This window comes from Antedon bifida, chromosome 4 (assembly GCF_963402885.1).
Source record: "Antedon bifida chromosome 4, ecAntBifi1.1, whole genome shotgun sequence".
In the NCBI taxonomy this organism is placed as follows: Eukaryota; Metazoa; Echinodermata; class Crinoidea; order Comatulida; family Antedonidae; genus Antedon; species Antedon bifida.
The window spans coordinates 4,173,793-4,190,177 of NC_136229.1; the positions used below are offsets into that span (position 1 = coordinate 4,173,793).

The 16,385-nt window shown below is 33.0% G+C and overlaps 1 protein-coding gene and 1 non-coding gene across 2 annotated transcripts; one reads left to right on the top strand and one right to left on the bottom strand.

Moving 5' to 3' along the window:
- Positions 1-150: 150 nt before the first annotated feature.
- On the top strand, positions 151-224 carry Trnat-agu (transfer RNA threonine (anticodon AGU)). The gene has a single exon. It is a non-coding gene; the product is annotated as a tRNA-Thr (tRNA).
- Positions 225-509: 285 nt separating this feature from the next.
- Positions 510-16,319, bottom strand: LOC144839931 (116 kDa U5 small nuclear ribonucleoprotein component-like). The gene is made up of 24 exons (XM_078695515.1): positions 16,225-16,319; positions 15,427-15,608; positions 14,887-15,040; positions 14,417-14,495; positions 13,852-13,927; positions 13,113-13,178; positions 12,691-12,726; positions 12,240-12,330; positions 11,385-11,634; positions 10,510-10,707; positions 10,097-10,187; positions 9,695-9,830; positions 9,029-9,156; positions 8,340-8,533; positions 7,901-8,012; positions 7,156-7,390; positions 6,758-6,848; positions 6,409-6,495; positions 5,859-5,985; positions 4,071-4,158; positions 3,095-3,213; positions 2,789-2,883; positions 2,325-2,478; positions 510-1,577 (listed from the first exon to the last, which is right to left on the bottom strand). The coding sequence occupies exons 2-24, from the start codon at positions 15,538-15,540 to the stop codon at positions 1,374-1,376; spliced, it is 2,925 nt and encodes a 974-aa protein (XP_078551641.1). The 5' UTR covers positions 15,541-15,608; positions 16,225-16,319; the 3' UTR covers positions 510-1,373.
- Positions 16,320-16,385: the final 66 nt, after the last annotated feature.

Consider the following 16,385-nt stretch of genomic DNA (forward strand, 5'->3'; position numbering starts at 1 on the left):
CGTGCTAATTATATACTTATTTTCAATTACACAAGTAAATCATTGAATTAAAATTTAATAATTATAGTAAAACATCCTATTTAGAAAATGGAATATTCCAGCTCTTATCAAATTAATATATAACAAAAAATCCACACCGACAAATAACTCGGCGCTGTGGCTTAGTTGGTTAAAGCGCCTGTCTAGTAAACAGGAGATCCCCGGTTCAAATCCGGGCAGTGCCTCTTTTTTTTTTCTTTTATTTCTTTATGTGCTTTTTTTGCTGCCATTTTAGTTTAAAATAAAATGTGTGTTGTTCTCTACTTTTGGGTAAATTCGGATAAGCAACATTATTTTAGAATTGTTCATATTCGGTTTTCAGAAATGCAAAATAATTATACAATGCCTAAACTTAGGTATGATATTGAAGAACCTTTACAGTAAAGGAGTAACTAAAATGAAAAGATGTATCTTGTTGGCGGAGGGGACGGGGTGAGGCAGTGGAGGAGACAAATTCAAACACAACAATATACAAATGATTTGTTTTATTCTCTTAATAAAAAATGTACACAAAATTATTGTTGTTGACCAGTGCAATAAGAATATCATTTCAATGGAATGTCACTTAATTCTAAATTAAAGACAAAACATGATCACATATTAACACTCACATTTTTTGATAAACAGAAGGTATTGTAGCGTTCCCCATTTAAAAATTCCTAGATTGACCCCTGACCATGACGGACCATTGTTTTTATTTATTTCAACTTCTGCCCAGAGAACAATTCCATAAATACAATTGGCCAATTGATCAATTTGGAGTAGTAAACACTGTGTGTTGTATACTGCATTTATGGCTATACTATTTTGATAAATACGTACTGTAGAAGTAAGGTTTGGCTATGCTACGCTGGCACAAAAGTTCCTTTACATTTTAACACCCCTATTCAGACTGTACAGTACTTGTATTAGAACTAACATGTGCTGATTTCCCATAGTTCCAACATTGTATGTGATGTGATAATATTGATTTTTTTTAACATGTAATACAGTATATGGATGATAAAAATGTTATGCCATCATTACATAATTATGGTGATTATTACATTTATTGCTGTTTTTCTCTTGCACTCAATACATAATGAACTGATTCTCTACATGAGCAATTTTAAAGATATACAGTATTGTACTATATCAAAATCATTATTGACACCTGGCCTTTATGAGTGTGTTTATTTAAGCAGAACAAACTATTAATTGGTGAAATTTCACACATACTGAGCATTGTAAACTGGTGATGGTGTTAGAACTGTCTGAACAGGATTTCATTTGGATTGCTCTGTCTGGCACTAATGAATAATGATGTATCACGAAAAGTTGATGATAACTAGTTTTTACATTGGATAATTGAGACCAACATCTTGTCGCGCCAACTCCAACAACATAGGGTCGTCGAAGAACTTGTTGATGCTGACGTCCTCGCTCAAACCCTTTCTTCGTCTCGTTTTGATCATGAATTCGCGGGCTAAATGGGTCGCAGGTTGGGGTTCAAGAGGTCGGATGATAATATTCTTGTCCAATGGATCGCCAGGAACAATCTTAAAAAGTAAAAAATCAAATTAGTTATAAACTATTATTTAGTTTGTAACAAATGTTTTATAGTTTCTTTTAAGTTAAAGTTCTAAAGCTCGGTCTACACGATCAAACTTTATGTGACAAAAAAATGTGATGTGCTCATATATGGGCATGATGATGTCATATCACTACCATATTTGGGCACAACACCAACATATTTGGGCACATCACACTTTTTTTTTTGACAGACTAGTTTGATAGTGTAGACATAGCTTTTTGTTGTACAGTAGTATATAACAGACTTCCTGTCCTGTAGATTTATACTCTTTTAAAAACAATACCTCATTTTTTATCTAAGAAATGATATTTATTGTTGTTACTTATGAAAGAAAGAATAGAAAATGTAATTTTGATTGATTGATACCTTAATCTTAGCACCCCAAGCATATACCTAGTACAGTTACACCATTGGAGATGGAAGGATTATCAAATAAACTTTAAAAATCCATAAAAGTTCATTTTTTTGGTGTCTCCATATCAAACGAAGGATTGTTTGTTTGGTTTCTCCACACTTAATTTAAACATAATAAATAGAGAGTAATGTTGATTGAAAGAAATGTGGAGGGAGATCAAAATAAGCTATAAGCTTGAAGATTTGACCACCCATAAAACAGCACGAGTTATGGTACAAAAGAACAGCAATGCATTAGACCACAATTTAAAAATGAGGAAGAAAAAAAATATATATAAAAATGTAGAAAGAAATGTACCTGCCAATGATGGAAGACTGTTAAACAGAATGCCTGTCCTTGTGTGTGCGTCCTTAAGTCAGTCTCAAAGCCAAATGAATCAATCGCAGGAATGAACGCTTTGATGGTGTACAGTGGAGAACCAGGTACAGGTGCATCTTGGGTAACATGACCTCTGTGAAACACAACAATAAGAATAAACAATTGTAATATAACTCCTTTTAAGGGGGTGAAATTGAGTCACTGAGCTACTGATCTTAGCCAAAAATATATATTATTGTTTGTTTGTTATTATTTATTTATACTGAGCGAGCTTTTCAGTCAAAACTGGTCTCCCAGAGGTCCCAGTTATGATCAGTGGCTGTGATGTACTAGTACACCGGGGTAACAACCTACTTGTCTCAAAAGATGTACTAGGTTCTTTAATGAGCTAGATACACTGGACCTACGGAGACTGTCATATATATATATTGTTGTTGGCCTACCTTCTCCTTGCAAGTACAGTGTACACTGCCGAGACACAATCAGCTGGGGCCTGTACCTCTACAAAGTTGTACGGCTCCATCAGCCTTGGGGTGGCCTAAAAAATAAACATATTTTTGTTGATGCTTTAACTTAGAAACAGTTAGAAACTGTAAAATGTATTGATTACTTCTATTATTTCTATGTTCAAAAAAGCAATATAATATGTCAAAAGATATAAATATTGCCACACAGTTGATGACATGTAGTATTGTAGGAAATGGTGACCCTTGAACCTAAAATTTGCATATTTCAATTTGTATATTTACCATAAGAAAAGCCGAGTAAGCTACACGCCTTGCTGTTGGAATAATTTGTCCTCCTCCTCTGCTGATTGGCTCCGAGGCTATAACAGCATCAAGGATCTTGAACTTTACATTACGAATTGCTATTTAAAGATAGAAATTAATGAGTAAATAGGTCTTCCCACTTAAATTCTACACTATCAATCTTTATGTGACAAAAAAAATGTGATGCGCCCATATATGGACACGATGACATCTTATTACCATATTTATGCACATCACACTTTTTTTCTCAAACTAGTTTAATACTGTAGACAGAGCTTAAAGATATATTGTCCCCCTAAAAAATAATTTAAAAAAATTTTTTTTTTTACTATGCCATTTTATTATCACACAATAGTTATTCACTATGACCAAAAACTTGAACAAAAAAAAAACATTTTCCACCAAAAAAATGTAATTTAAAGCAAAATATACCTAAATTGTCTGGAAGACAATGGTTTTTGGTTGAAATTAACCATTTCTTTTGTCTTTTTATAGGTGAAATAATTATTTTTGATGATTTTTTTTCTACAGAAGTGAATAACTTTATTAAAACTGTGAAATTGCCTATTCAAAATCTGATTTTATTAATCTTTATTTTTTCATGTTTTTGGGGGACAATACATCTTTAAGAAAAAAAAAAAAAATAGACTGCCAATATATACCTCATGAAAAGGTAAAAAATTGAAAAGGTCCAGAATCTATAGCTTGTTTTAATGTGTCATTTGACAGGGGTTTCTTATTTTGGTTGATCAGTATAGAAAAGTATTTTTACCTTGTATATTATTTAAAGAAGGTTAAATAACTGAGTACGTGAACATTAAAAAATAAACTGTTTTGATAAGTAAAAATGGTGCATGATCATTTAAACCATTTAATGTTCCTTCTTGCTTTTCAGTAAGTTTACAATAGAAAAAATTGTGAAGGTGTTAAACAGAAAATGAAAAGGAATATTTACGTTCATCACAGAGTGGTCCTTCTCTGGTCCCCCATTGAAAACCTTGCACGATGCTGTCTTTCACGGAATTCAAAAGCCCTTTATCAACCTAAACAAAAGAGTAAATATATCATACAAATATGTTATATAGCAATTAACAATACATATTTTTTAAATTTTAATTTAGTATAGTATATAGTTTACATTCAATGTTATTACATTTTCAATTATTTTTCTTTATTTAATGAATCTTTCGATTTCTTTATGGGTTTATATACAGTACATGCACTTTTCTCATTTTATTTGCAATAACAAAATATATAATTTTAGTATTAAATGTATTTTAATTGCATTTATTATTTATATAAATCAATAAAAGAAAGCCAATACAATTATTATAATATTCAATAAAACCATGTGTTACATTCTAACCTACATCTGTTTCCATAAAAAATTGTAAAAACATGTAATAAATATGGTAAATTATTGATTTCATGTTTTCAAAAACTAAATCTGTATGTAAAATACCAAAAACATATGTATAATAAAAATTTTACAGCCATATGATATTTCAAAATGATATACTGAAAATTAAATATCGAATCAATATTTATTTTCCCAGAATTGTGGGATTTACAATTTGGACACGCACGCTCGTCCTACGGCCGTTGCTGTCATGCATGGTAAATATATCATACAAATATGTTATATAGCAATTAACAATACATATTTTTTAAATTTTAATTTAGTATAGTATATAGTTTACATTCAATGTTATTACATTTTCAATTATTTTTCTTTATTTAATGAATCTTTCGATTTCTTTATGGGTTTATATACAGTACATGCACTTTTCTCATTTTATTTGCAATAACAAAATATATAATTTTAGTATTAAATGTATTTTAATTGCATTTATTATTTACATAAATCAATAAAAGAAAGCCAATACAATTATTATAATATTTAATAAAACCATGTGTTACATTCTAACCTACACCTGTTTCCATAAAAAATTGTAAAAACATGTAATAAATATGGTAAATTATTTATTTCATGTTTTCAAAAACTAAATCTGTATGTAAAATACCAAAAACATATGTATAATAAAAATTTTACAGCCATATGATATTTCAAAATGATATACTGAAAATTAAATATCGAATCAATATTTATTTTCCCAGAATTGTGGGATTTACAATTTGGACACGCACGCTCGTCCTACGGCCGTTGCTGTCATGCATGGTATGCATAGCAAAATCTACCTCAGAGATAGGTACCGTCACTTCAGTTGCTAATTTGACCTGTATAGGCTTTGCCAAAATATTTAGTCTGTTATTTAAAAAAACCCTTCAATATCCAGATAAGAAAAAGAAACAATAAAAAGTCAACATTTCTATTTTTTACGATTTATTTAAAAAGTATGTTTAATCGTAAATCTCGCAATTGTTATGAAAATAATAAATATGGTTCGATAGATTAAAATATTATTTGATGTTTAGGAAAGGATTTATTTAATTTGCCTTATATACAGTATTTGTATAAAGAAAATAAATTAAAATAATTTTCAGTATATCGTTTTGAAATTTATCACATGCCTGTCAAATTTTTATGTTATATACATATGTTTTTGATATTTTAAAAATAGATTTAGTTACTTTCGAAAACATGAAATCAATAAATTACCGTATTTGAGAAACAGGACACCATTTATTACATGATTTAATACAATAATTTAAGCAAACAGGTGTAGGGTAATTACCATATTCAAAATATGGTCCTTTAATAATAAACACAAACTCATATTACCTCTGATGGCAGAGTATCATCTACTAGAATGTTTGGTCCGGTGGTGTCTGGTCCAAATGCCCAAATGGAACGAGCAGCCAACAAATCCCAGTCGTACTTAGTCTGGAAGAACTCTCCTAACCTCTTCCTGAAGGAATTGAAAACAAATAAAGTTGCTTTTTAAGAAATATTCTATTGTTACAAAATCCTTCAATTCAGTGACCTGCTGATTTTAATATAATAATAATATTATGCGATCTTATATAGCGCTTATTGAACAGCGCTTCACATCATTAGTACCGCGGTCATTGAATCAAACACGCATGGAAACATACTCCCATAATACAGTTAGTAATCAGCGCAGTTGTGTTTTGATCTAATACCAGGTACCCATTTTAAACCTCGGTGGAGGCAAACAAAGTAAAGTGTATTGTCTAAGGGTACAAGCAATGTGGCGAGCATTGGATTTGAACTCCTGATCAATTGATCAGTAGTTCAATGTCCAACACACTGTGCCACATGACCAGTAGTACGAACCTTAGACATTTTAAAGGAGAGTTAAATAGCATACCTATTCCATCCAATCTGAACTACTTCACTCTCAATATCCTCCGCAAGACCTTTCTCCAGGGGCTCTGCTATCATCGTAAGTTTGTTCCTAAAACAAAGTATATTAGGTTTAATAAAAGCCAACTCAGAAAGCGTCGTACAATGAGGTCCAACACACATGTCGTGTCGTCGGGAGAAAATTAAAGTTTAAATTTCTCCAGACGACCTAAAAACTACGTCCGACGCTATTTCAAGACGAATTGTCTTATAGGAATTCAAGTCACTCAGCACCGATGAGTCAAGAAGTTTCGTCGGGTCTCGTCATACGTGGGAATTCAAGAAAAGAAACCAAGTTATTTTAACATTCTTACTTCTTATTTGGTGTTTCAGCAAAACATTTGAGTGACGATGTTTCGACAACAGTCTCACAAAATGACACCACAGGATCTGCTACTTTGATATCTACAATTTAAAAAATTGATTATATTATATGTATTGTTATTTTGCAATTGTTCTTTTTATGAAAATTAAATCAGCATTTGGGTTTTGAGAAAGCGAAGTGTGCAATCACAAAAATTAATTTTACACTCAAATACAGCACTACAAGATGAATTACACAAGTTAATATATATATGAAAATGAACAACAAAAACACAAAAAAGGCAAAATATATAATCTTGCAAAAATTACAAATATAAAAAAAAAATTACAAAAAAGTGATTGATTGAAAAATCATTAAAAAACAACAAAAATACAGAAAATAGTTTACCTATCTCCGAGTACATCTTGCGGAGATCATGCATGACACAGTCCAAGTAAAGCTCACCAGTACCCATGACCACATGCTCACCAGACTCTTCCACTTTAGTTGTGATCAAGGGGTAGCTCTTGTTGATCTTGCGCAGTCCATCCAACATCTTGGGCAACTCTGAAGGATTGACTGGCTCCACTGCAATCTTGATTACCGAGCTGGTGTTGAATTTTAACGGTCGGAAAATATGAGCCTGCAATTGTTAAAAACAAAAGGTTGTTTTTAATTGTTTGTACAGCAGAGTTTATGCGTCAAGGTGTTAAGTAATAGATGTTTGCCTTACTGTGACGTAATTTGTACTTTATACCAAGTACATTGAGAATACTTTCATTTGCATTCGCAAGTAATTTTCGGGTGGGACTCGAATCCACAACCTCCACATCACTAGCCTGGCGTTCATACCTCTAGACCACCGAGTTTGCGCTGATGGCTAGGAGTTATATTCAAGCCCAAGTAAGCATCAGGTACTGCACCAACAGGATTTAATTGTTTATAACTACTGTAGAGTATGTTTGTCAGGGACCTTTTCATGGTACATGGTATATATTAGAGGTAACTGGGTAAAAGGTCCTCAACTTAGCTTTATCATGGGTGAAATTTACCTCACACACTTTTACACCACACAATTAAATCAAATTCATAGAAAATTTATAAGTTTGTAATTTCACTTCATTTTATAAATCAAATATTCAAAATGTCTCACCTCTTCCACACCTTTACATTCAGTAATTGTCGAGGTTTTCACGATCGGTTCATCCACGCCCTCTATTAATACCCAATTACCAGCAGGTACACGATTCACTTCGATTTTATACCTAAAAACGACATGAAACTTAAATGTTTACACTGTAACTAATTGTGGATTTTAGAAGCAAATTAACATAGGCCACACAGGTTTTTGATCCCCAAAGCTCTGTCTCCACTATCAAACTAGTTTGACAAAAAAAGTGTAATGTGCCCAAATATAGTAGTGATATGCCCAGACATGGTAGTGATATGACATCATCATGTCCATATATGGGCACATCACATTTTTTTGTCATTAGGTTCGATAGTGTAGACAAGGCTTAAGAATCTGTAACAAGTTTATACAATTAACCCCCCCTCATCCACCCTTCCTTAAAAATAATTCAATTAAATACCTCGCTTCTGCTATCCAGAGACGTCCCACCAACGTAATACGCGAATCTTCCTCGTCATCCAATGAGTAATTTTCGCCAAGTACTTTTACCTCCTGGTTAGAATGGACTGTTCCGCTCATCACTCGTCCAAACGTATGAAAGCTAACGCCATCTTCGGTACTGTACATCTTGGTTGTGTGCAACATTAATGGTCCCTTTGAAAACAAAAATATTTTGCTTCATTTTTAGAGAAGGCAGTCTCCGGTAAATATTTTTTTTTAGTTTAAAATCCATAATATAAAAACTAATTTGCCTGTTTTTGATTGAAACTATAGGGTTTCGGTGCCTCCAAAATTGTACTACTGCACCTCTTGGTGAATACTACTATTTTAGAGACACCTCTGCCATAATTTCTCACAGAAAAGTATATATTAAATGTTATCCATGGCTGATAATGATGATATCTGGCTTCATTTGTGGGTCGAAAGCTTTTATTTGTAGAGAAATTCTGTCTTATGAAGGCAGTCTTCAGTAAAGATTTTTTTTAGTTTAAATCCACAATATAAAAACTAATTGTTTTTGGTTGAAACTATAGGGTTTCAGTGCCTTCAAAATAGTACTACTGCACTCGTTTTTCAGAGGCACCTCTGCCATAAAATCTCACATAAAAGTGTATTTGTAATTTTATCCATGGCTGATAAGATACTAACCTCTGCGTCACAATCTATCATGGCCTCTGCTAAATCAGAATCAGTTGGTCCTGTATACACATGTTCTACCTTGCTTTTAGCTGCCTCTACTGGGGATGGGATATGCTCAACACACATGTCAACGAATCCTGTAAGAAATAGGTACAGGGGAAATAATTGAAAGAAAGGCTACATAGATAAAAATTGGTTTGAGTTAGATTTCCATCAGCAATCAAGTAATAACTTGGTCGCAAAATTGTGTTGTTCACTAACGCATATCACTGACTGTAGGTATACCTGTGGTTAGCATTTTCCCTATAAGAAACAAGGAATTGTTGATTCTGCTATCGACAACCATTTAAGGTTTATGTATGTGTTTATTCATAATTTTTTTTATATTTTATTCATTCAGGCTGAATAATTTGAATTGGGAGATCTGGTTTTCTAAATGGTTTATAAAATTTGAATTAAAAAAAAGTCAGGTTTCATGAGCAGTCATTGGAACTTCCACTATACTTACATAAAAATGTTTGTAAGTTTATCGTTCTTCCACCACTATTGAGTAACATTAATCAACGCATTTTTTAAAACAGTGCAGAATAAAGTGGGGTTTGGGGAGGCAAAAATCAACCTGTTTTTACATAAAATTGCTTAGCTATGTCTGTAATTAGATTGTTTGCTAGTTACCTGTAAAATCACCAAAGAATTTTGAGCAGATGAGTTTTAAGATAGGTCTGATGTTAAGTTTCATCTCATCCTTGGTCAGATGGATACCGAGTTCATCTAACACACTTGGTAATGTAGTGTCAACATCACCAACCACCTGTGGTAACATGCAAATAATCAGGTCAAAGGTTGATATGTATAACAGTATTAAAAAAATATCTTAATTATTTTCAGAAACTACTCTAACAATATTCTGTTCTTGAAAGGAAAAACATTGATTGAAAATAGAAACAGGAAAACCATATTCTGTAAAAGGATCTTTATGTGTAAGCATTTTTAATCAATTACAGTGTCACTGTCAGAGACTTTAGTACGCAAATGTTATTCTAAATAGTTAGAAACTACACATCTGCTAATACTAACCTGGGCAAATAGTTTGTACATTGGTTCCAAGATAAACTCAACGAAGCTCCGTTGAGATGTACTCGCTGCTGGACGTTTAGTAAACTTGCGTCTAAAGTTGGAAAAAAAAAAACAAACAATAAATATGAGTTTTTTTAAGGTTGGCCAATACTACACCTATTCATTTTCTGACGGACACAACCATTTGACTACAGCGTAAAGCTCTGTCAACACTATCAAACTTTATATGACAAAAAAATGTGATGTGCCCATATATGGACACGATGATGTCATACTGTATTTGGGAATATCACTACTGTATTTGAATACATCAAACTTTTTTTTGTCAAACTACTTCGATAGTGTAGGCAGGGCTTAGAATATTTGCAATTTTTAGAATTGAAAATAGAACCCAATATTAAAAAATTACTTACGTTTTTGGGTTAAAATACATATCTCCCCATAGATGGCGAGCAAATGGTTTGTAATCTATTTCATCGCCGTAACTTTCCGAGTAGATTTTCGCAAAAGACGCCAACGTGAAGCAGATTCCGTACTTGGCACTGGCAAAGCAAACATTCCCGAGTAACGGAGAAACTCGCAAGTCTTTCTCCGAGTCATCTGAATACATACTGATAAAACAACAAAAAAAATATTAAAAAACAATAAGATTTGAGAATGAATTTTTGTTGTTTTTAAACAAAGCAAACACTGTTTCCTTAACTGCTCTTTAAGATAAACAAATATAATATAGTTCATTCTTATATAAGCAAGCTCTCAATGCGCTGCACATTATTGCCCCGGTCATTTTTTGGATCAAATATGTACGGAAACATATTCCCATAACAATGCAGCTAGTAATCAGCGCAATGGTTTGTCTTGATGTAACCGGTACTCATTTATACAACTGGGTGGAGAGAGGCAAATGTAAGTAGTGTGTCTTGCCTAAGGATACAAGCAATGCAGCAAGAGTTGGATTAGAACCACAATCAGTAATCCAACGTCCAACACACTGCGCCACACGCCCTCACACACGACATTATTATTACATTGTTATCTTTCGCGACTGTCTTGACTAGTAAAACAAATAATTTACTATTAAATTATTAGGGAGCTTTCCATTTTCTACAACCAAAGTATGTCATGATAATTCTTTGTGTGCATCCAAGGATATTGTGTCATGTGTCTTCACTCCCCACCTCAACATACTTTTGATGGTTTCTAGGTTCAGGTGACAATCAACAACATTTGACCTGACCTAATCAGGTCATCGCAACTCAAAAGCTGTCTATAATAAACAACAACCCACCTTAATATTCCATTAACTTCATCTATGATATTTCTCAGCTTGTAATACCCATCTGTAGGGGGTAATTTCAATTCAAGGATCAGTCTGTCAATTTTATTGATACAAATTGTAAGTGCCAGATTTTCTTGTATAGCATGCTTGATGAGTCTTTCAGTATTTAACATCACCCCCTCTGCAGCATCAACGAATATGACAACACCATCGGATACCCTGTAGGCGGCTGTTACTTCATCAGAGAAATTCACATGCCCTTAAAACGATTGAACCATAAATAAACATTTTGATAACTGAATTGGAAAATATATTTACAAAAAAAATTCCTTTACTAAAAAAAAAGAGTTAATATACTTTAAGCATGCGTTGTGGTAAAACCACATAATTAATAAAATAAATGTTTTCGGTCAAAGTACAAACACAGTCAAAGCATTTAACTATACACACTCAATAATAAGAACAAAAATTGTTACAAGGTGTACTATATGATAAAGTATTTATATTTGATATTGGTGTTGTAAAAGTATAATATCATTATCAGAATAGGCTTGTACTTGTAGAAGAAATAGAATTACTGAAATATTTTCATTACATATTGTTACAGTGATATATCCAGGAGTTTGTTTCTCTACTCTCAACTTAATCTCTGTCTACACTATCAAAGTGCATGTGACAAAAAAGTGTGATGTGCCCAAATATGGTAGCAATATGACATCATCATGTCCATATATATGCACATCACATTGTTTTGTCACATAAAGTTTGATAGACAGAGCTTTAAAAGTACATTTGTGTCCCCATCAAAAGGATATTTACTCCCCAGAGAGTGAAGCATATAAATATCTGTAAAAGTTAATCTACCTGGCGTATCCATAATGTTCATTAAATAATTCTTTCCCTTTATGTCTGGGGTCAACAAGGTCACTGGTTGACATTTGATGCTCACACCACGCTGTAACAATAGACAACAAATATCAATATTTTATATGATATTACAATATTGTCACATAATTACTGGATTGGATCGAAAAAAAAAATGATTTACCTGTAATCTAAAGCAAAAAATAGTTAAATTGGCTGCCAGCTAATGTGTTTTTGGTTAAAATCAATCATTTATTTTGTCTATTTATAAGTGAAATGATTTTTTTTTCTACAGAAGTGAATAATTTTATTAAAACAGCAAAATGGCCTATTAAAAGTCTTATTTTATTAATCTTCATTTTTCATGTTTTTGGGGGACAATACATCTTTAAGAAGAAATGATGGGAGTTGTTATCGTTTTTCTAATACTAAAATAATTTAACAATTTTACCTCTAGTTCAGTCAACAATGTATCTGTATACCTCAACTGCAAAATAAATAAGAAATAAAGAAAAATAATTTTGAACACAGCAATGCGTTACTTAATTTATCACAGACTCATCATCATCAGTTATTCCTCTCGTCTTGCGACATGACTCTTTCCACTATTTTATGCTATTTTACTGTTATATGGTAGTGGTATGCCCACATATGGTAGTGGTATGCCCAAATTTAGTATTGATATAACACCATCATGTCCATATATAGGCACATCACATATTTTTTGTCACATAAAGTTTGATAGTGTAGAAAAGGCTTAAGAACACAGTATACCTAACAGTAAAATACAATTTATTTTTGCTCAAGGCAGTTTTGCTATTTAAACTTATAAAATTAAATATGGTAAAAGAACTCAGATCGGCCTAAACTTACATCTTTATCTTCATATGATAGCAAATCAGGATGAGTTTGTTCCATCATACAATCAACAAATGTTGTCTATAAAAAAAAAGGTCAATCAAATCAAACTGATGTTTTTTTCAAGGGTTGGGGTTAGGGGTGGATTAATGACCAAAAATCACACATGTATGTTTTGTAAGGAAACTTGAATGAGCCCGTGTTCTATTTTTATAATTTTGTATGCATCCAACAGCGAGCAAATCGCCAATTATAGGATGGACAAACTTTTATATAATTTATCATGCTTATAAACGAGTCTCATTTGAGGCTATAGAAAGTGGAGTTGAAAGTCGTAAGTTACAACCCTGGTACTAGGTCAGGATTGAAACTTTGAACTAGGTCAGGATTGAACACTGGAACTAGGTCAGGATTGAACACTGGAACTAGGTCAGGATTGAACCATGGAATTAGGTCAAGATTGAACCCTGGATCCTGGGATTGGAAGGCAAGTATGTTAAGCACCAAGCTACAGCTCCACTATAGTAACCTCTGTCTTTCATCCTCAACCACTGAACCGAAATCATTGTAAATATTTCTTTACTCCACATTATAAGGTAGTGCCTATATCCAACAAGTAGCATTTGGGAGATACAGTATATATAAATAAAGCCTACACGGTGCATACACGTTAATTATGTATTAAGTTCATGCAATCATCTGAACATTTGAAATGTAGCCTTCTGTTGAGTAAACTGTTTTATGACCTACGAACCTTGCCATGATGAAGATGACCTGCTAAGGTCACATTCCTAATCAATTCAGGGTTATCCATCATATCTGCTAAATATCTAAAAACAAAATAATAATAATCATAAATAACAAAACTGGATTGCATCTAGTTCTACACTGGAGAGAGTTTGCCAAGATTGCTAGTGTAGACCAGTTGAAAAACTGCAGAAAACTACTGTAGTTTGGAGAAGTCTTCACTGACAAACAAGAATAAATTGTGTGCTTTTTTGTTTTGTTATATATACTTAGGCAAATTGACAATGATAACCAAAAGCAAATTCATTAACTATCCTTCTGAAAGGTGACAATCCTCTTCCCATGACAAACATATACACAAGATGCTCTACATAAACAAAATCTTATTACAAGTCTTTGGGAGTGGAGTTTTAATTTGTCATTAGAAAAAATCCTGACATGGCATGAGAACCCAGGACCTTTTGTGCCAAGCATCATAAACACCAAGCCACAATTCAACTCTCTTAGTATAGACTAGGCTTTATATTTATGCTTTAAAGAAAATTCAATTCTAGATTGTATATTTTACTTACTCCATATTGTAAACAGTGGAAGGAAGTTCCTGTTCAGTCATTGTGAACTTTTTCTTCAACACTGGAGCGACAATTGGTTCTGTATACAAACAACAATATAATTACAATAAGCTATAGAATTTATCTATTTTTAAAGATATTTAATACTGTTTGTATGGAAGAAACTTGGTAAAACTAGAGTACAGATGTAGCTATAAAAAGTTTAATTAGTGTGTCCCGAATTTAAGGCTCTGTCTACACTATCAAAACTAGTTTGACAAAAAAAAGTTTGATGTACCCACATATGGTAGTGATGTGCACAAATATGGTAGTGATATGCCCAAATATGGTAGTGATATGACATCATCGTGTTTGATAGTGTAGACAAGGCTTTAAAGATACACAGAAAAATATACAGAACACCTCTGGGACCCAACAAAGTGTCCCCTTAATAGAGGTGTCCGAAAGGAGGGGTTTTACTGTATTTTTACCAGTGAGAGGTTGGGCATCTTCCTCATGTATGAGTGTCTCCACATCAGGTCCGTAAACCTCTTCTGCCGTAGGGTAATACTTCTTGTCCTCGTGTAAAACTACTGCCTGTGTTGGCGCTATTGGCCCTTGGTCCATTTGATCTGCATCATCATCCTACAAAAAAAATATTACAATAAATGCTACTCCAAAAACTAACAACTCATTTATGTGATTTTAGTGAGTGGAGGTAGGCTTGTAAACTTACTGTAGCATTACCCAGCCTAATTTACAGTTTAACAAAACCTTAAGAAGTTCAATTCAATTCATCAATAGTATGAAGTCTTTAGGGCACAAACTTGTTGAGAACTACTGTAAGCACTATAGTATAAGGGTTTTGCTACATAATTAATTATATATAGTAATCTCATATCTAAGTGAATACAATTTAAGGGAACTTTTATTTAATACTTAATATTTAAGGCAAATATCTGATTGGTGAATACAGCTACTGCAAATAAAATTAATTTATATGTAATTAATCCAAATAAATAACTTCTTACTTCATCCATATCATGGTCTGGGAAGGCTTGTTCAATTTCATCATCCTCTTCTGAATCACTTTCAAGTTCAGGCCCAATATAGTTACCAAATTCATCATACAGATCGGCGTCCATCTTTACTGTTTATTTTTTTCTTGTTTGGTGAAAGTTCAGGTTTTTAGCAATGCATGATCTATGTAGACCTATAAATAATAAAAAAAAAGTAGCATACAAATTTAGAATATAGTCTACTAGATCCATCAAAACCAATATCGGTTCTACTCAACTTGTTTAGCTCATCTATGTTATGTCAAGCAAATGAACAACCACATCTCTCTTCTGAGCCATAATCTGACAACAGAACAGGGTACCTCAGCAGCGAGTTACTCTTTCTGGTACCGGGAATTGGCTTTCTCACGCAGTCACTGACCGAGTCTTATTTTATCGTTAGACTTGAGAGTAGTGAGTAAAAACTGTGCATGTTTTATTGTCTAAATTTTAAATTATATGCACAGTACAGTTGACAGTCAGTGCCAATACAAGAAGTAACTGTAATAACAGAGTAATAGAAGTACGTGGACTGTTATTACCTACTGTGCTAATATAGCCTAGGCCGAGAGAGGGCGGTCTAGGTCCTAGCCGGGAGAGCTAAGGCGGCCTACTCATCCTCCTCTAGCTAGGCTAGCTACCTACCGGCCTAGCTTCTACCTAGCCGTCTTTCTCTAATTTATAGCCTAGCCATATATCTATATTTTAATACTGTTTATCGTTGGAAATAAATTGTGTCTAGAAATATTGAGATTTATTGCGCATTCTTACACAGAGTTGAATTATTTCTCTTTCTATCGATTCTCTAGGCCTCCTTCACACGTCTCCACACGGTTAAAAACAACAAGCGCAAAAATCGTTTCACATGCGTTTTTTTGTTCTAGAGTATCAACAGAGGGTGCTTGTCACTTTTTTCGCTCGAGTTACGATGC

What these genes read in the sequence shown, in the direction of transcription:
- LOC144839931 (XM_078695515.1), bottom strand. Translation starts at nt 15,540, where the DNA reads ATGGACGCCGATCTGTATGATGAATTTGGTAACTATATTGGGCCTGAA. An exon ending in GAACATTATGGATACGCCAG is followed by an intron (nt 11,635 to 12,239) that starts GTAGATTAACTT and finishes AATCGTTTTAAG; the next exon opens with GGCATGTGAATTTCTCTGAT. An exon ending in CTCTGGATAGCAGAAGCGAG is followed by an intron (nt 8,013 to 8,339) that starts GTATTTAATTGA and finishes TGTCGTTTTTAG; the next exon opens with GTATAAAATCGAAGTGAATC.